Below are 21,275 nucleotides of genomic sequence, written 5' to 3' on the forward strand. Positions count from 1 at the left end.
TTGTAGAAAGAAATAGTACTAATTCATACTCTCTAGGTCTTTGGAGAAAAATTGAAGTTTATCCTTCCCACACACCAGGTTTGAGTGGAGGAGTTACTTTGGGTATATGCACATACACTCAAAGTAACTTCCTGAGATTCTTGCAAGGATAAAATCAGATAAGTCAATTAAAATACTAGCACTAAGTCTGATGTGTAGTAGGTATTCTAAGCTCCAGACTTAATTTCCTTGGGAAGGACCCTTTGATGAAAGAAAAGTGTCCCAATTAGAATCTAATGAAACATTCCACTGACATAGCTTTTCCTTTCATTTATTCTGAAGTTTGCTCAGCTCCAGCTCATGACAAGTACAGATTTTTCTTCTAAAATGGCTAACTCTGCTTTTGTGATTTGCAGAGACCAAAGTCACTGGACAGTAGGTCATTAAGACTGGATCATCATTCACTCATTCATTTATTAAAAAGTCATTTTCTAAGCTTCTACTACTGCTGAGCACTGGAGGAAGAGTATGCGATCCATGCCTTCAGAGTGTTTACATTCTAGTCAAAGATGATGAGAAATAAATAAACCAGTAATGTAACAAGATATTTACAGATTGGTTGATATGCAAGATGGGAAATAAACAGATGCTGTGGTCTGGAAAATTCTGGTTGCAAGTAACATCAGCAAGATGGTCAAGAAACACTTCCATGACAAGATGAATTCTGAATGAGGTCAGAAAGCAATGATCCAGAAAAGCACTCTAGACATAGGTAATACCAAGCATTGGTGAAGAGTGCCATGTCTTCTTAAGCTTTACTTCATAGTTAATCATTAAGCTTCAGTACCTATTTATCTTTCAAAGCCCAGTGTAAATGTCTTTTCCAGTTATGTCCATAGTATGCATACATTCATCCTCAATTAATTAGGAGACTATCATTTGTCCATTAATTTATTAATTGTTAGAAGTACAAAATATTTATAAATACATTAGGGGATTCATAAAGAAGGGATAGTATCACTTTTGCATTTTTGTCCCTACTCCAAATCACTCATTAAAATTATTACTGTAGCCACATAAGTCTTCTTTTTAATATATATAATAAATTAAAACCTAAACAAATTATTTCTTTCTATTCTGACTACTACATAACTGAAGACTGTTATTGCTGCTGCTGTGATTTTTTTGTTTGTTTGTTTGATGAAACTTAAAACCCACTGGGGAAGTCAGATAGTCAGATAGTGTATTAGTATTAATATATTAGATAATGTATTAGTATTAGTATTGCTGCATAACAAATAATCCCCAGACTTGGAAGCTTAAACAATAAATACTTATCATCTCACTGTTTATATGGATCAGAAGTTTAAGAGCAGCTTGAATGAGTGGCTCTGGTTCAGTCTCTTTGAGGGGGCAGTCAAGCATTCAAGTAGGGTTAGACTGATCTCATTTCTTCCCTGGGGTTTAAAAATTAACTTTCAAGATAGTTCATTCAAATGGCTGCTGGAAGGGAGTTTCTGTTCCTCACTGGCCCAAGACATGAGGTATTGGCTCTTTGCCATGTGGGCTTCTTTACAAAGCCTCCTGAGCAGCCACATGGAGAGTATTATTCCCAAGAGGGGGTACTTCATAAAAGCAGAGCATATACCACAATGACCTTCTGACTTAGACTCAAAAGCAACATGCCATCATTTTTCTTGCCTTTGTTGGCCACACAAACGAATTCTAATCTGATGTTTAAGGAGACTGTAAAGGACATGAATATCACGAGCAGAAGATAATAAGGATTCACTCTAGGGCATGACTACCACAAGCAGTCAAAGAGGAGGTGAATACATGGTAATGAGGTACAGAAGTATCGTTTGCTAAGCAAAAAGCTAGTGGGTATTATAAGAAAATCTCTGTTGACTGCCTAAGATTCAGCCCCCCACATGATTTTTTGAATCAGATCTCTTCATCACTGGGAAAGTGATCCCATGTTCTTTTGTAGAGGAAATTCTGAGATACAGTTTAGCCAACGAAATATATGTGAAAAACTTCTATAGGTTTCTGGAATGACTTTTTTTTCACCTCTTACTTGTATTACCACTTGTGTTATTACCTTTATATATGGTAAAATAGAATAGATGTTTAAGGAAGCTGCAACCATCATGAGGGGACAAACATTCTAAATTCAAGGCATTCTAAGGTTTCCAGAACAAAGTCTCTGATGCAATTGGCTTCCTAAACCAAACCAGAAAATCCCTGTTTCTATCGTTTTTGCTTTGAAGAAAAACAGACTCTTGTTTTCTTTGGTACTTTTCTTTGGGTTTTCTTACTATTTGAAGGCATTGGCTTTTTTTTTTTTTTTTTTTTTTTTTTTTGGTGGTGGTGGTACTGGGGTTTCTGGAAGCCCTTCTACCTCCGGGCTACACTCCCAGACCTATTATTTAATATTTTTATTTGGAAACAGGGTCTCTTAAGACAGCAGAGCTGGCTTCAAACCTGCATGATCCTCCTGTCTCTGCCTCCAAAGCAAAGGGATTACAAGCATGCGCCACCACGCCAGGCGGCAAAGTCATTTATAAGATATAGAGATGTGAACCCCAGAAAAAGGAGGCCAGGAAAAGGCTCTTGGATAAAAATGCAACTCACAGTAAGAGCAGAAGGACGAATAGAAAGTTCTAGGCAAAGGGAACTGCATGCCTATTAGATTCAGAGAGAAGAAAGAACAGATTTGGGAGACTTAATGAAGTTGGGTTGGTGGTAGCACTGATAGAAAATGGCTAAAAGTGAGAGATGGGGCAGGAGAGAGAAACAATAATCAGGTCTAAAGATACTTGTCTTCCATGTTAAGGCATTTAAGGGCTAAACAAGGTTGTGGGGATGTGTTAAAGCAAGAAAGTGGCCTGATAAATTATCTGAGGGGAGGAGAATCATTTTCTAATATGTCCAAATTTTCAGTTATGCAGGTTTAGAGAGTAAGGATCAGGGACATGAACAAAATGTGCATGGGGTTGGCAACATTGTACTGTACCCTTTGAAATTGTAGAAAAAGTGAACTGTTTATCATGTGCTATTTTACCACAGCTAAAAAAGATGGCGTGATCTCATTTTTAATTTAGAAGAATTATAGCAACTGAAGAAAGGAAACAGACTATACCTGGAGGCCTGCTAAAAGTCTATTGAAGTTATATGGGTGGGAGGGGATGCGAGTCAAAGCCAAGCAAATAGTGGTGGAATTGGATAAAAGAGAAGGAAGCGGTGAACCACCCCATCAGCAGTCAATAGTGTTTTCCACTGAGTGGATGGGAGGTGCAAGCGCTCATGTGCTGAGCATCTACAATGTGCAAAGCGTCCTACCAGGTGATTTATGTGAACTACCTCTAGTCTTCAGTAAACCTGGCAAAAATTTTGCTTTCACCATATTATGAAAGTTCAAAACTATTAAATAACTCAAGGTCACAGAGGTAGCACATCATAAGTCAGAACTCAAGAGTAACTGACATACATTCATCAACATATCAAAGTCAATCACTAAGCCAAACGTGGGAGAGGGGAGGGAATGGGGTGGGAAGGACTAAATAAGTGACCTGTGCATGTATGCTTCTACCATCTTGTACCCCATTAAGATGTATGAACAATGCACCAATGAAAGATAAATATAGATATGAATGCATTAAAAAAGAATAACTGAGCCAGGCTTGGTAGGGCACATCTGTAATCTCAGTACTTGAGAGGCTGAAACAAGAGGATCCAGGTTTGTGGCCAGCCTCAGCTACGTAGTGAGCCTTCTGCAACTTAGTGAGACCCTGTTTCAAAAATAAAGAACAAAAAATCAAACTCAGAGTGTAACTCGGAGGTAGAATACCCCTGGGTTCAATCCCCAGCACCACAAAAAATAAATAAGATAAAAAAGTAAAAAAAGAGTAACTGATATAACTGACTCATTTTATTAAACCATGGCTAAGTTAAACATGATTTTTCAATGATTGCAACAAAAATCTTGGGGCTAGCTAAATGCTTCTTAAACATTTCTTTTACAGCAATCCACACCATATTGTGCCCAGGATACATTACAAATGTATGTGGGAGTGAAGAGTGGGTGTGCTAGCATGTATGTGTGCTCCTGTGTGTGTATGTGTAGTTCATGCTCTCCAAAATCTACTTGATTCATAAATAATAAGAGCTCGAGTATCAAGTTGGACAGTAACAAATACCATGTTAAACCCAAATGTATGTTTTATGAGTTTAAGATAATGTAGTATCAAGAGTTTGATAAGGTATTTTTCTGGAATTTTGTCAAATTTTCTACATTTATTGACTTTAAACTGGATACTTCATATAAAATACCTTTGAGTAGGGTATCAAAATGACAATTATGGTTCTATTTTGCTCTCTTTATATTTATGGTTCTGTTTTACTATCTTACTTTTTGAAAATGCTGACTTGACTCACTAAATTGATTTCTTGACCCCATTAGAAAGGCTAATTGGGTGATTGTGCATGTATATCTCCACAAGTTTTTTACTCCATTGAGATGTTTCAGTACAATGCACCAATAAAAATATATTAAGAAATTAAAAATTTTTAAAAAGAAAGTTGCACCCCACAATATAAAAAAGTCTTATATTGGAGGATTTCATATAGTTTGTATATGCAAATACCATCTTTAGAAATTGATTTATAGAATCTAGCCATATGTGGTGGTGCATACCTGTAATCTCAGTACTTGATAGGCTGAGACAAAAAGATCATAGGTTCTTGGCTGGCCAAGCAACTTAACCTGTTATAAAATAAAAGATAAAATAGAGCTCAGAGGTGGAATGCTCCTGGGATGCTCATCTCCTAGTACTAACACACACACACACACACACACACACACACACACACACACACTTATGGAGTGTGCTCTTACATGCCATTTTGCCCATCTTTCATTTAAGCTTTCTGCCAATCACTTCCAAAAAGGAGGAGCAGAAAGCAAAAGTGACCTCCCCATCTTTCTAGCTTTTGTGTTTCTGAAATAATAACATCAACAGACCACCTAAGGGTGTTAGATGTGCAAGATGTGCCAAGGTACAGGAAGAAGAGGCATATACAGGAAAAATAAGACAATCCTTGACAAACAAGGATTCCAAGAAAAACTAAAAGGAGGTACTCCCAACCTGGTGGTGGCAGGGAAAGTGTGTGTTCCCTAAATAATGGCTTCCTGGTGGTGGCTTAGAGAAGATGTGGGACCCTAAAGGGAGGGCAAGGGGCCATGTCAAGCAAATGAAAGGAGAACAGACTGCAGGAAGACCACTGCTCATGTGCTGAGAGGAAGCAAGGCTGAGTGCTCCTGAGGGAGGACCATGTGGGTCAATAAGGATGCTGCAGTGGTGATCTTTGTGAAAGGCTAAAGATTAGAGGCCAAGCACGGGTGCACATCAGTCCCCAAGAACACTGCATAAATCCCAGAACTACAGCATCTTCCTAGGATAGGAGGCTGCGGATGAAAAACCCAGGAAGGTCATGGGTTAAATGTTTCACCAACTCAGTAGAAACAGAAATACAATGATTTTGAAAGGTGAAGAGAAATGTTTCTTACACATTAAATAAATGAACTTAGATTCCCATTTGCAGCTATATCAAATGTACATTAATACATTTGCATTATAATGTTCTCTATAAAGTGTTAGCATAGCAGTTTAAATAATACTATGGTGATAAATGAGGCAATATTTTAATATATAGCAATATATTAACAGCAATTTCACTAAGTTGTAAGGGGACGGAGGAGTGTGGAACCAGGAGCAATAGTGAAAGAAATACACCAAGAGTTTTGTTCATGTATTTTTGTATCACATTGAATCTCACTAGAATGTATAATTTTATTGCACTAATAAGAGTATTTTTGAAATTAATTAATCAATTAATTAAACTGTTAGCTTAAATGTTTACATAAATCCAAAAGGTATCTAAAGGCAAAATAGTGCTGGGGTGAAATATTTTAAAAATAAGACATTTTTGAGACATTGAAATATTAATCGGTTAGATTTGAAAGACAAAGACTAGGGGAGATACAAAGAGTCAAACAGCTTCATTTCCCACGGAATCTACACGTTGTCCCAATATTTTGTAAATGTGTCAAAAAAAAAGCAGGTCTTAGATTGTCACCAAAAGATTTGGTGACATGAATGAACTGGAACTTTTCTACTCCTTATTACAACTTCTTTAAGTTAGCTTCTTAGTCATTTTTCCAGTGGATATAGTGTTTGTTCTTGTTATCTTGGAGTCTCAGAAGGTAAAGTCTTATTGATGCCACAGCTCATCCTCGAGTGAAATCAGAGCCAAGAGCATCATCTTTTATGAAGTGTTCGTCCCTTCATAGGAAGGCTCCCCTTGGCCTCACCAGACTGTCTCACATGGGCCACCTCTCCTGCCTCAGAATTGTTTTCCCACTGATGAGATGCCCTCCGCTTCCCAGCTTCCAGAAGCTAATTTAAACCAGTTCCTATAAAGATCAAAAATGTCTACAAAGATTTTCTTTCTCTCTCTCTCTCTTACATTTTACAAGGCAGAGAAAACAGGAATAAAACAGATATTGTGTGTGTGTGTTTTTTTTTTACTGTGCACTACATTCCCGATGAGAGTTGAGTGTATTTTCTAACTCACAGCCCTTTCTTTTCACAGAGGAGCCCCACACACCGTGGCCATTGGCTTCCCCCTAGAGTTCCATCAAAGCCATAGACATCTTTGATATTCTATATACGCAGTGTGCCAGGCAAGGCAGGTGTGTAATTTTCCTTTAAGGACTTCCCACTCTGGAAGCTGCCTTGTCACAGACACCCTCCTTCTCTCTGGAAACAGGATCTCTCTGGTTTCAGGTCCCCTTCCTGAACCGAGTCCAGCTTTTCTTTATATGTGAATATTTTATGTCTTCAGTAAGTGTGAAGGTTTCTTTGGGCACTTTGCAAAGAGCACAGCTCTTATGAACTTTAGATTCATATAATCAACCTAGGAAGTCAAAGGGGCATTAGAGGACTAAACTGATTTCCTTTTTCTTAAGCATAGCTGCTAGAAATTTCGCCAATGGTATACCTTGACATCACAAAACAACAAATAAGTTATTTTCCAATGAGACAAGAGGATAGATTTCCCACCAGCACAACCACTCACATGAAATATAGTAGATCAAGTCAATTATTTTGATTAAATCCAGTATGTTAAAATAATCTGTTTTTTCATTATAAAACTAGTGTATATGTCTCAAACTTAGCCAAAATTAATATGCCTTCCATCCAAACAAGAATGAGTTCTGCTACATTCATCTACCATTCAGACTCATCCTAACAGATTTCTCAGTCTAAAATTCTCAGAACGTATTGAATTTGCCTTTGGAAAAGCAAAATGTATTTGACATTTTCACTTCTATCAGCTCCATTTAAATTAGCCATCGATTGTTTATTACAGCATTTCTATTAAGCATATGGAGCCTAGGTTTACATGACCCAAACGTAACCAGTGGAATTTTGCTGTTGACTTGCCGTGAGATGCTGAGCAAGGTATAGCTACATGGAGCCTCCGCACTCAGTATCCTCAGTGGTAAAGTGAGAATAGTAAAAAGAGAAAGATTTAACTCATAAAGTTGCTGAGATGATGAAACAAAATGTCCCGAAAAGATCTTGAGGGGAAAACTGACATCAAAATTGGAAAAACCCTTGCTCACCTTTATTATCTCTATTTTTATTATCTTCTAGCAACTGCTGGAAGCTAGGGGACATGAGCCTGGGGTAAATCCATTTTCCCTGCCAGGGATTCACTGCTTCTTAGGGTAGAGTGATAGACAGGTAGACACATGAGCAAATGAGGCATAACCAGTCCCTGTAGGAGGGACCACAGTGAAGTGCCCAGAACCTACTATTAACAAAACACCGAAGAAAGTCTTTAAGTTTCTCTGGGGATGTCAAAGAAGGCCCCCTGCAGAAACAACATTGCACAGGCTTTCACTTATAAGGTAAGTAGTGTTTCTTTGTTGTTTGGGGAGGGGTGATTTAATCATGGAAAATTGTGCAAGAAAAAGACACAGTTGTCAAAATATTGCCTTTGGATCACAAGAACAGTCCAACCTTGATAAATGTAGAGAATAAAAGACAGCATGATAAAAGTCCTACATTGGCCTCAACACAGTGGGTTCACTTCTCTCGTTTTAAGTGATAAGAAATTGCTTAGTGGTTTGCATATCCCAAAAAGCACAACATTTGTGCTGAGCAAATGCTGTCTTTCAAAAACAGAACGCTTTGGCGGTTGTGTGGCACCCTGTCGTCCCAACAAGAAGAATGTCTTGTGGGTCTCATTGTGTGATTGGTGTCATGATTTTAAAACAGCCTGTGGTAACATCTCTCCAGCAAAGGTACAGAGTCAGTTGAGCAGACTTGACGTTTTCTTCCTGTTACAGGAGCTCAGATCTCAGACTTCACGAATTCTTGGAGTTTCTTCTTGCAGCATGCTGGGCTGGCTCATTTGGGGTCCAATCCCCCCCCGCCCACCCACCTCCTTTTGCTGTTGAATAAATTACTCTGGGGTATGTCCAGGCTGGAGAAAGATTTTCTTAGAGAAGTTCCATTAGCATTCAAACCCTCATTTACTCAGACTAAATCTTCAGGCCCCCAAAGAGGAAGATTTGAGAAAATGAAGAGGTGCTTTGCACTGCCAAGTTTGCCAGTATGGTCATTAGCACAGATCATTTGGGTCAATATCTGCAGAAAAAGGCCGGAGTTCCCCATGCATCCTTTTAGGTCCACAGATACCCCTCCAACCCTCGGCAGGCAGGTGTGGGCTCTCTCCTCAGTTCAAGACACCTCTACCCACTCCAGAGATCCAAGAGGCCAGTCCAGCAGAATCTGAGGCCTTCAGGAAGAGAGAAACCAGCTTTTCTTTCCAAATGGTTCCTGGGGTTTCATGAAGAACTAGATCAATGCAAAACAGTTGTTTGAGCTGCTGTGCCCCTAACTACCAGCCCCATGGGACTGGACAGCTACTCTGGGAGAGCTTTACAGTTAACAAATCAATGCATCTACAAACTGGGTTAAAAATAGATTCGACCTCCTTTTTTTTTTTTTCTTTTTTGAAACAGGGTCTCACTAAGTTGCTGAGAGCCTCACTAAGAAACTGAGGCTGGCCTCGAACCTGTGTGATCCTCCTGTCTCAGCCTCCCAAGCGTGAGGATTACCAGCGTGCGCCACCACGCCCGGCTTCAATCTGCTATTTATTTAAAATTGAACACCTAGTTTTGTTCTGTTTTTGGAGGAACATAGAATACAACTTTAAAGGGCTGGAATTAAAGGAATCTTTTACAGGGTGCTTATAATATCACATTCCAGAACTCTGCTAGCTAGGGGCTGGGGGTAATGTTCCTCTTTGTTCTGGGATTCTCTTTGCAAGGCAGGTGACCCGGATGCATGGAAGAGAATGAAATAAGCAAAGCGAGAAACCCCGAGTTTCTGGGGCACAGTTGCCACTCATAACCCTGGTGATAGCGTGTGTGGTCTGGGAGGGGAAAATCTGCATCCACAGCTATTCTTCTTAGGGCAGACAGGAGCCCCTGGAGTTTCTCTTGAGGGAGCAGAGAAATCTTAGGTTAGGCAAAGTGGTCGGTGTTTGGCTTTTCTTGGGACGACACCCGGCGCCCTGAAAGCGCCCAGAGCCTGACGTCATTGGCCATCAGCTGACTGTGTTGAGGGGCTGCAGTCGCACAGTCTTGGCGGCAGTGAAGGTGGTGTCTCCACCACCTGCAGCCTGTCTGGGGACTGCGGCGGCAGCACTCACCCCTCGGACCTCGCACCCACGGATCCCACCCGGCCTGCGCTGGCACTGGCCAGGCGCCACCGCGCAGCGACAGGGTCCGCCCGGAGTGCCGCCCCAGGCTTTGTCCGCCAGCGCTCAGCAGAACGTGGGCTGGCGGGAAAACTGCGCTCCAGGGAGCCCCTGGAAAAGCCTTTCTGCACACCCTCCTCCTCCACCCTTACTGTAAGCGGGAAGAAATGTAATGCGCGAGGTGTGCTGAGATCATCCCCATTTTAATGCCCGCGCCCTCCACCCCCTGGATAGGCGGAGTTAAAAGATTCGCGCTGGAAGCTGCCTGTCCATACCACTGCGGCTTCTTGTAGGGCTAAAGGCGGCTTAGCCGGAAAGTTGGTTTTGCCAAAGGATGCCCCGGCAGGGAGGGCGGTAAAGAGACCCTCTATTCCAAATCACGCAGTGCTCTAGGAGTCCGTGGGAAAGGCGGCCTAGGCGTCCTGGCTGCGCACCTGCCGCGGACACGAACCAGGGCTTAAAAAAGAACAGCTAGGGACGAACCGGCGCGGCCAGCTGGAGGGCCGGACAGTAGCGCCTGGAGAGGCCGGCGCGCGCCGCAGCCCGCAGGGATCCTCTCCTGCGCCGACCGCCAGAGCGGCCGCCTCCCGGACCCCGCGTCCCGGCCGGATCGGGCGCCGGTTCCCAGACCCCGCCGCCGCCGGGTGCCGGTTCCGGGGGCGTGGCTTGGCGCGGGGGCGGGCTTAAGTCGCCGCGGGTGTCTGACCGCTCGGACAGGTCTCCAAATTCCTCCCTGTCTCCGGGCCCAGGAGCGCGCTTCGGGGCGCCCCGAGGCTCGCCGAGCTTCCCAGGGTCTGGGGGCGTCGCGGCGGTTCCCAGGCGGCCCGGGGCCGGTCTTCTTGCCCAAACCTTCCACCCGCCGCTCCCGCGCCCGCACCGGCCAAGCATCGCTTCTCAGCCTCAGGAATCCGCACCGGCGGCTTCTCTTCACACTCAGACTGTTGGCATTGGATTCCTCTCCACTTTTCCCCCGGTCTCCACTCCTCCTAGCTCCCGGCCAAATGGACTCCAGAGAGCCACGAGAAGGGGATGGGAACCGTGCGCCACGACCGCTCCGGGACCCGGCTGGAAGCGCCCACCGCGTCTGGTAGCCCGGGCTGGGACCCTGGGGCCGGGACGTTTCTGGCCGCAGCCTGACAGCCCTCGCTCTCGCTCTGGAAGTGGCGACGCGGCCAGAAACGTGCCGACGAGCAGCTTCAGCGCACCTCTTCCTCCAAATCGGTGACTTGTTAGCGCTGGGCTGCCACCTCTCCAACCCTCCGGTGAGGCGCCCAGCCACCTCGCGGTCCCCTCTCCCCCTCCTTCCTTGCCCCCGCCCCCAGCTCCGCCCCGGCTCCCCATCCCGGCGCGATGGAGTTCTCCGGAGGGCGATGATTCCAGCCACGACTGCTAACTTCGCGCCTCTCGCCGCCGCCGGCCACCCCGGCCAGCCCCCCTGCGCTCGCCCAGCCGTGGGCGTCCGAGCCCAGTGCCGCAGCCAGCGCCCGCCGGACGCGCAGCACTAGCACGGTTCCCTGGCGCCCGGCGCCTCTTGGAGAGCTAAGCTGCGCCCAGACGCAGAGCCTTGAACCAGTCGAGGAGCCTGAGTCCCGCAAGGGGGCTGCGTGGCTCCGAGCGCCACGGCTTCTGCGGGAAAATAGCCACCGCCGCCGCCGCGGCGCATCCTAGCTGCGGGAGGGTGGCTCGCAAGGACGCAGGGGACCTCTGCGGTCTTCCAGGAGCCCTTTGCCCCCGGGCGCACTATGACCTGACCTTCGGAGCCCCCTGCCCACGACTCCTGCAACTTGGCAGCCTAGGACAGAAGAGGTCGCTGTCAAGCTCCTACCAGGCCGCCTTCGGGTCTTTTTAGGAACCCCCTCCCCCAGCTGCCTCCCTCCCAGCGGCCCGGCGCCATGGAGCTCGCGGACGTGCGCTGCCTTAGCGGCAGCGAGGAACTCTACACCATCCACCCGACGCCCCCGGCGGGCGACGGCGGGAGCGGCTCCCGGCCGCAGCGGCTGCTGTGGCAGACGGCGGTGCGGCACATCACCGAGCAGCGCTTCATTCACGGGCACCGGGGCAGCGGGAGCGCCCGCAAAGCCTCGCACTCGGCGGGGAGCGGCCCCAACCACCACGCGCCGCCGCTGTCCGGCGACCCGGCGCTGCCGCTCTATTCGCTGGGCCCCGGGGAGCGAGCGCACAGCACCGGGGGAACCAAAGTCTTCCCCGAACGCAGCGGCAGCGGCAGCGCCAGCGCCAGCGGAGGCGGCGGGGACCTGGGCTTCCTGCACCTCGACTGTGCCCCCAGCAACTCGGATTTCTTCCTCAGTGGGGGCTACAGCTACCGCGGGGTCATTTTCCCCACCCTGCGCAACTCCTTCAAGTCCCGGGATCTGGAACGCCTCTACCAGCGCTATTTCCTGGGCCAAAGGCGCAAGTCCGAGGTGGTGATGAACGTGCTGGATGTGCTGACCAAACTCACCCTCTTGGTCCTCCACTTGAGCCTGGCCTCTGCCCCCATGGACCCGCTCAAGGGCATCCTACTGGGCTTCTTCACTGGCATCGAGGTGGTGATCTGCGCCCTGGTGGTGGTCAGGAAGGATACCACCTCGCACACATACCTGCAGTACAGCGGTGTGGTCACCTGGGTGGCCATGACCACCCAGATCCTGGCAGCGGGCCTGGGCTATGGGCTGCTGGGGGACGGCATAGGCTACGTGCTCTTCACCCTCTTCGCCACCTACAGCATGCTGCCGCTGCCGCTCACCTGGGCCATCCTGGCCGGCCTGGGCACCTCGCTGCTGCAGGTGGTCCTCCAAGTGGTCATCCCCCGGCTGGCAGTCATTTCTATCAACCAGGTAACTCCTCCCTGCCTTGATTTCCTTCTCTGGACTCCCCTGGGTTAACTATAAATAACTTCCAGAGAGCCAGGGTTGCCTTGCTCTCTAAGACTCCCCTCCCCCGGCCTGGCCCTGTGCTTTGCACCCTGGAAGCTTTGAATGTCTGTGGGATCATCATATCTCTCCCTTCTGGGAGCCAGTGTTACCAAATGACCTCTAAAAGTTTCTCCCAACTCTGCCCTTCCATTCTGATTCTGTGAGTAATTCTCTTCTGACATCAGCCCAGAAATCCTCTTTTCTGCTACACACACACACACACACACACACACACACACACACTCAAGATGGAAGGGGCGAAGAAGCACCCACATTTAGAAGGTGACCTGTAGAGCTTAACTCATCAGAGGCACAGCAGGTGCTGTAAGGGATTCTGGGATTCCAGTTGGGTTGCTGTGTTTCTTCATTCCACCAATTCTCAATTCTCGGAGGAACTCATGATAAATATATCATTGCCAGTGCTGAGTAACTTACAAGTGTTCTTTCACCCAGTCTTTCAAACAATCCGATGGCATGTATTTCATTTGGAATTTTTGGAAATGTTTTTATTGCCTTGGGGACTTAGTTCGATACCATCTCTCACTATAAGATCTAACACCAGTGCATAAATCAACCTCAGGAATTGGGATGTCAAGATCATTTATTGGCTAAGAATTCAAGTGTTGATTAATTGAAAAGGGGCATTTCGATGTAGAGGGCTTACAATATTTAGGTGGAATCTCATTCTGTGAGTCCTCTTCTCCTCCCCCCCCCCCTTGTTCTTCTCTTTTCTCATTAAATATGGATGTGTTTGTGTGAACAAAGTTCTCGTTGTCTGTGGATGTGAAGACAGACAAAGACTCTGTTGTTTATGCTCACTAAAACCAATTGATAATTAATGACCTGGCACTTTCTTTACCAGATGTCTGGTAGGTGACGGGAATGAATTTGGGGCCCCTGCATGGTGAGGGAGACTTGTCAATGGAAGTGTGTTCAGACAGAAAGCTGACGGGAGGTACACAGATGTTCCACACATACCTGCTCAGTCCTCAGCCTCTCTGTTACTTTTGCTGTATTAGCAGCTTAACTTCTCTGCACTGCGATCAAGTTGAAATAGGTGGTTCTTGGAATAAACAAGCACAACACCCCTGAAAATCACTGATGATTGTTAGATCATTGACCTCTGGGCTTTTACTGGGTTTGAGATCCTATCTTTTTCAGATGGCTCTACATCCTTGTGCTCAGGTTATTGGTATGTTTGGCTGCACTGTAGTGCCTGTTGGCACATCTCCGGGTAAAGCAGAGTGCCTGTAGTACATTGATCGTAAGGTATGAAATGGGGAAATAAGAGTCTCTGCGAGGACCCCTCAGCTGAATCTTTCCTTATTAAGGGCAATAATAAGTGTTTTCTCAAAATTGTCATCAACCTTTACTACCTTATATATAATGCAACTTCAATTAGGGAAGAAATAGTCATATCTTTGTTTGGAAGTATATAACATTATTCTGTGTATTGACTGTATGTCTCTATTCTGTATACATACAGACCTTAACCCCAAATATGTAAATCTACTTTCTTACAAGCTATTTTGTTTGCATTTTCTTAAGCATATACATCGACATCAGCATTTCTTTCCTTCTTTCTCTTGCTCTTCATCTCCTTCCCCCATCCTCTTCTTTTCCTATTTCTTGCCTTTTCTTTTTCTACTTTAACTCACTATGAGTTGTTTTCACAACATATCGTAGCTATGGTCATGTGTAGAAAATTCCATTTATTATAACCCACTGCTTTTCACGCAGTCGCCTTTCTTGGTACATATTACTAAAAGATTTCATAAAGTAAGTTTGGAGTAGTATTTAGAATAACACATCCTAAGTGGCAAATTATGAATACTTTCAAAGTTCTAAGTATAGAGTTCTTTTTTCTTGCCAAATGAATCCAGAAAGTGAATTTTGGCTCCATATTTGTTTTATACTCTACTCAAATACTACCAGATGGGAGAAGATTAAAAATAACTCCAGTGTCTTCCTACTCTCACCCATCATAAACAGTCCTCCACTCTAAAAACCAAGGTCTTGATGCCTGTAAGCTAGGCCATCCCCTTTCTTGTTTGGGTAGGATTGCAGATGAACTATGGCTTCTTGGGATGAGTGGCATGTCACTCGACTGAAGAAACTAGAGTGCTTTCCCCTCTCTGTTGGTGCTGAAAGGTTACTTAAGCCCTTTCCTTTGGTGCCCTCTAGGGGTTTAAACTTTTTTCCCTAGATTTTGCAGACAGAAGAAATGGAGAATTAATCTCTCCTTTAACAATCAGTGATATTTGAAGAGATACCACTGGGTTTCCCTGTTTGATAGTATATAAGACATGCTTACCACCTGCTTATGACCTCTCACAGCAACAGGAATGAAACCCTAACTCTTTACTACAGCCTGCTCCATCCTCTGAGCTGGTAGCTATGGCTGCTTTCATCTTCCTTCCCTCTTGGTCCCTCCTTAGACTCCAAACATGGTTCATTTATCTGTCTTTCAAGTGTCCCAGCTCTGAGTTATCACACCCACTGCCTGGAACAAACTTCCCCAGGTCTTTCCACGACAGACACATTCTCATGACGCCCATAAGCCACTCTCTGGTGCATGTTTTCTAGAGCACATACGCTACCTAAAATTTTTCTTGTTTGTATTTACTGTGTTTCTCCTCCCAGTCCACACACTCTAAGGACATAAACACCATAAATACAAGAATATTGTCTATCGTATTTACCACTTTCTTCGGCACCTAGAAAAATGTCAGGCATAAAGTAGACACATAAAATATTGGAAACCCTTGGCATTGTGCTCGTGAAAGCTTTCTCCACAACACGCACAAACACATGAATACACTTGTGAATACATATGTTCATGTACAATCATATATGGGTAAGATGATCTCCTCCCATCCAAATAAAGAGACTTTGGAGAAATCAAAGTACAGTACCTGACATTTCTACAATATCTCACATCTAAGTGCCTTTATGTGTATCGTCACATCCAGTGATAACAAGCAGATGGTACAGTCCATTGGTTTTATTTAAAAGAAGAAATGACAGATTCTTAGAAATTGCAAGTGGTGATTATAAGATGTGAACCCTGCTCCAGTGCCAATCATTCTTCAGAAACCGTTTAAGGGCTCTACTACTGAACACAGAAGCATTTTCAAATGTGCGAGAGTGAGGACTGCCTGTTTCACTACTCAGGAGAGCCATGCCCTGTAAAGCACATGAATGAACAGTAAAATGAAAAAGTTAAAGGGAAATCCTGAGAGAAAAATGACAAAATAGCTAGACATAGATTCATTGTCAATAACTCATCATCCTACCCAGCTATATACAAATATTTCCACTGAAGGCAGTAAGCTCTAGAACATCATCTGTCTCTGCATTAATCTTAGTTCCCTTTAAGAGGATGACTCAGGTTTAACTTTGGTTTTCAAGAACTAGAAAACTAAATCGAGAGTACTGAATCAACACACTTTAGCAGCTCTTTCACTTGGGTGAAAAATGTCAGTCTCAGAAGTCTCACAGGAGGCGGTGACTGAGTTCCCTGAATTCAAGCAATGAGGTTCTGCTTCTCTTTTTACTCTCCTGAAGGAAAGCACACCTGTGGCTCCATAGGGCAATACCTGCCCTGCAGAGCTTTGCTGACCCTCTATACAAAGATACAAAGCCTGTTATTAGTTGGGATTGCAACCTGGCTTTCACTGTGGATGCAAGATGGAACCCAAAAAGGACCACACAGGAGGTTCCTCATCAGCAAAGAGATGGTGTATGTTTACTCAGTTAACAATTAGGCCAAAATTAACTTCACACCCAAAATAAAGATATGACCATCCATTTATTTTCTGGGTCAAGTGACACTGAAATACAGAAGGACCTTCAAAAAGAGCAAAACTCAATTTGAAGGGACCTTTTTCTTTCTTCCTGATGAACCTCAACTTTGGGTAGCATAGGGCTGCATTTATTCCTCCCTTGGAAACGTCACCCCATTCAGTTATGATCAGTTTCTGTATAGGATTCTACTCAATGATAGGAAAGCCTTGTTCTGTTTTTCTCTAAGATGCTGGTCTTTTCCCACTTTTAAAGCCAATTGTTTATTCTGCCAGTTCAGTTTATCAGAAAATTCATGATCGGATGACATATGCCTAAATAAAATATTAAGGATAAGGGTGTGTTTGTTAGGTTCTTTCCCAGTGCAGATAAATTCTAAGCCCTGTTGCTATAATTAGCATTTTGCTCTGTTTAAATTGCCATTGACAACAATATGAGTTACCTGACATTGAGACTCACCTCATTCTCATTCTTCAGCTCATTAGTGATAAGATGGTGAAAATCATTTAGTTATTGGAAAACTCAGAGGCAGGAATATTTAACCAGAGAGACCGCTACATTATGTTTCCCTCTTGGGGATTCTAACATGTTCCAGCTAGTGGCTAATTAGTCTGCTGTGCCTATTGGTGAGGCAGATAAGCAGCAGTGTCAGAGTGGAGGTGATTTCTCCAAGATAACTCTGTAAGCAAAGGCAGCCAGGTGTGCAAATCCAGGTCAGTTGGTACTCAAGGTCATTCTGTCGGAGGTGACTTTTTCCCTGCAACATGTTGTCATTGTTGGGTTTTGTTTTTGTTTTTGTTTTTCAATCTTACACACATCCTATCAAACAGCAAAGACTAGAACCAGAAAGAAATTTGCTAATTAAGGAATGATTCTTAAACTTGGCTAATAAGAAGAAACAGATAGCCTACCAGGTATCCCTTAAACAATCCTTTAGGAGGAAATGCATTTTTTTTTTTTTTTGTATTGGGTAGGATAGGGTATAGGTATGAGCAAGTCGGGGTGAGAGAGAAGTAGACTGTGTATGTGTCCTAAATATGTTTTTTTTTTTCTGGTTACTAAAGTAAAGGATTGTCTGCACAATGACAAGAAAGACAGTATAATGGAATTAGCAGCATCTCTCCCCCCATTTATACAACTTAAACATAAGTGTATGATATTATATGTTCTTTGTCTAAGCCTTGTATCTAATTCAAATCAAAGGAACACTGTGACTACTTAATGCACAATAAATGACATGTAATTTAAATCACCCCAATTAGGTTGTTGGCATCAAGATAAACACTGACTTCAGAACACACAGATATCCATTAAATGAACACGGCTGAGCTCCTACTTAATGTACCTCACTAGTTACGGTATGCAATTCTAAGAGCCCCAAACACCTCCATTTCTGTACATTTCTTTAGCAAATTCACGTAGGCCTTAAAAAATAACTGTAACATTCCAGTATATCTGAGAAAAATGCCCTTTCATAACAGATGTGAGTGTCAACTCTCCCGAGAGGTTCCTCTGAATGCCGGGAAATGGAAATATTATTATCTCTTCCTTGTGAACAATACAAGGAACTGTCTTTTTCGTCCTTTATTTTTCTCTCTCTTTCCTTCCTTCTTTTCTTTTTCCTTCTTTTTTCTGTATGTCTACACTGGTGAACATAGAGTTAATAAAGGATATTTGTAATGAGTGCTGAGATGACCAATTAAATCCCTTCAACTCTGGCCCATAGACGTCCTTGCCCTGGAGTTGCCAATAGGTTTTGTGTCTGTGTATTTAGAGACAGTTGTAAACTGATTGTATGGTGTGTGCTTTGCAAGATTGAATTATGAATTTGTTTTCCTTCATATCCGGTAATATCACCTGACTGGTATCAGTGGGCCAGGGCATAATTAGATCAGAACTGGGAAGACTGGGGTGGGGGAGGGGGCTCTGCTCCTGGAGCAGCTGCAATGCTCTGCTAAGTAGGGCAAATGCATTAGTCATATTTACACTTTGATGATTGATGGCATTTTAAGAGATGATCAAAAAATAAGTGAAACCAAGCATAAAAAGGAAAGATTAAAAAAAAGTGCTGCCAGCAACATGTAATCAGAGGACACTACGGTGATAATCTGACGTGACATTTCAATGTTGTCTAAATATTTCTTAGGATGCTAATTTATTCATCTCACAAGTGTGTCTATCTGAGTAGATCCTACATGTGTTTATTTCAAAAATGTAGGAGATACTTGTAAGAGTCATCTCAAACCTTTCCTCCCACCAACAAATGGGTACAATATTGATTCTCTGAGTGACCAGTAGGCCCAGCACTTGACAGATTGCTTCTGAAATATATTCTTGATTTTTTTCCACGGGGCTGGAATTAAAGAAACGGAACCTAAAGGCTAGCAGTGGTACTGAGCGTTGGAGAGTGTTTGTGATAAATAGGTTTGAACCTCACTTAGCCAGATAATGGGTTATATAAATAACATCTTCCCCGGGATTTTCTTGGGGCGAGAGTACAGGAATGCTGCTTTCCCCAGGTACTACAGAGCAGGAGAATCCAGTAAAAAATGTTTCTTGTGCTTCCCCGGGAAATGTAATTGGATTTACTCAACTCAAATTCTATCATGTGAGTTTTGTTTATGAAAAACTATTTTAAGAAGTCAGGTCACTTAAGCAGCACTTCGGAAGCCAGCTTTTCTCTCTGGGAGATTTTTCACAGTCAGCCCTGTGGGGTAGAGGAAGAATGCAGGGTGGATTAATTAACCATGGAGATGCCAGACATTCGCTAAGCGGCCCAGCCACATACTGAGCTCAATAAAAGCCATTTTACTAGCTAATGCCTCTATGAGCTACCTTCTCAAGAAATGAACCCACTAGATGATAGGAGTTGTCGGATAAGCCTGAGATGACTATTACAGCTTGGTTCTTTGGCATCTATGCACTGGACTCTGAATGGAAGCTGGTAATTTGCATATCATTTAGCTAGAGCCTATACTTGGAATGCATGTCCATTTAGTTCTGGGGTGTTCTATCCCTTTTACTTCACTTTGCCTTATATAATAAAGCTCTGGCGTTACAAAAATGTCTTTAAGGCAAAACATTTCCCCAAATCAGGAAGTGATAGACTTGTGCATGGCGAAGACATGAGCTAGATATGAAAATAAAGCACACTAATGCTTGGGGGTTTCTCTTAAAAGGGATAAATATTTAAAACTGCTCTCTCTATATAAAGTTTATACCCCTGTGCAGTTTTTACATTTAAAAAAGCATATAAGCCATTTTTTAAACAATACAACACATCTTTATCCTGGGTCAGCTGGCTTTCCAGTTGACTGGAGCAACCCATTTCAGAATCCTTTCTGTGTGAGTGAGTGTGTGTGTGTGTGTGTGTGTGTTTGTGCACACGCACATGCACACATACACATGTACATGCTCCTATGTGATTATGTACTGAATGCACATGATTGCTTATTAAATAGAAGCTACTAAGGATTAGGCCATGCATGATCAAAATACATATATTTCTTCAACTCAGATGTAAGACAGAGCATAAAAATACCTAGCAGAACAGGACAAAAAAAAAAAATAACAAGAATAACATCACGAAAGACCTGAGGATAGAGGGACACAGAAAGAATACAGTGACTGTTCTTAAATGTTCGGAGTGCTGAATGAAGAGACTTTATATTTTGTGTATGTGTCCTATTTGGTGGAATAAAGACCAGTGAGAAGTCATTATAGTAGGAGAGAGCTGGCTCACTGACTTTATAATCCAGGGGATTGCTTTTTGAGATGATGAGTTTCCTATTCTGGGGATTCTTCAAAGAAAAAGTATACATTGAGAATCTATCAGAGTTGTGCCAAGGAGATTCCATTGTGGGGAAGCCTTTTCCTCAAGGTCGGTTGAAAGCCATTGGCTACGTCTACAACATATCATGGTTATTTTGTGAACAGGAAAAAGGAGATGGGCCAAGAGAAGGAGAACAAAGCAGTAAAGGCAATGTTGACTGAATCTGCTTCCTTTTAGAAGTCCCTCTGGGATTCATGACCTGCAAAACCTGTTTGTATTTTAAGGACCAGAGTTGTGATACAGGCCACTCCATCAGCAAAATATTAAGGAAAATCACTTGGATTTTGCTGCCACAAAAAAAAAATCAGGGTTGTGTTAGAGAGAGAGAGAGAGAGAGAGAGAGAGAGAGAGAGAGAGAGAGAATGAATGAGTACCAAGTAGGTAAATCATTCACCAGGTATTTGTTGGCAGCCTGCTGAGTCCGAGGTCCTGGGACACAGCTGTGTGCTAAATAGATCAAGTTATTGCTGCAGGAGGTGATTGGGGGATGGAGTTGGTGACTCCAGTGCAAGGGCTGAGAGATTTATACCTGGTTCTTAGAACACATCTGGAGCATAAGATTCCGTAAATATTTTATACAAATGCAAGTTTGGGTCCTTTTTACTATGGTCCTCTAAAATATGAAACTTCAAAGCTACAGTGGAATTTGTTCAGGAGTTACATGAAAGGAAAGGTCAGGCTTTAAACGAAACGGATGGGTGTCGATCTTCCTTCCTGATGAAGAGTATACAAGAACCCTGGGGGAAAGGCCACAAAATGAGTTATTCAAGCATCACCTTATCACAAACTGAATGCATCCCAAGCCTAATGTCTTGAAGACATGTCATGTTGACCAAGGTCAGGATGCTCTGCAACGATGAGAACTTGCAGATACTCTGTTCATAGTGTTCTCAACTGGAAATTGAGAA

At 43.6% G+C, this 21,275-nt stretch overlaps 1 protein-coding gene across 3 annotated transcripts in view; it reads left to right on the forward strand.

Moving 5' to 3' along the window:
- Positions 1 to 11,708: 11,708 nt before the first annotated feature.
- ADCY8 (adenylate cyclase 8) overlaps positions 11,709 to 21,275 on the forward strand; it is a gene marked incomplete at both ends in the record, with an annotated part of 223,274 nt that continues 213,707 nt past the window's right edge. For all 3 annotated transcript variants that reach the window (XM_080695322.1, XM_080695323.1, XM_080695324.1), the window contains one exon: positions 11,709 to 12,653. In XM_080695322.1, coding sequence (XP_080551448.1) covers positions 11,709 to 12,653 — 945 coding nt within the window. The remainder of the gene's footprint in view (positions 12,654 to 21,275) is intronic.

The sequence above is a fragment of the Muscardinus avellanarius genome (assembly GCF_963383645.1).
Source record: "Muscardinus avellanarius genome assembly, chromosome: 4".
NCBI classification, from domain to species: domain Eukaryota; kingdom Metazoa; phylum Chordata; class Mammalia; order Rodentia; family Gliridae; genus Muscardinus; species Muscardinus avellanarius.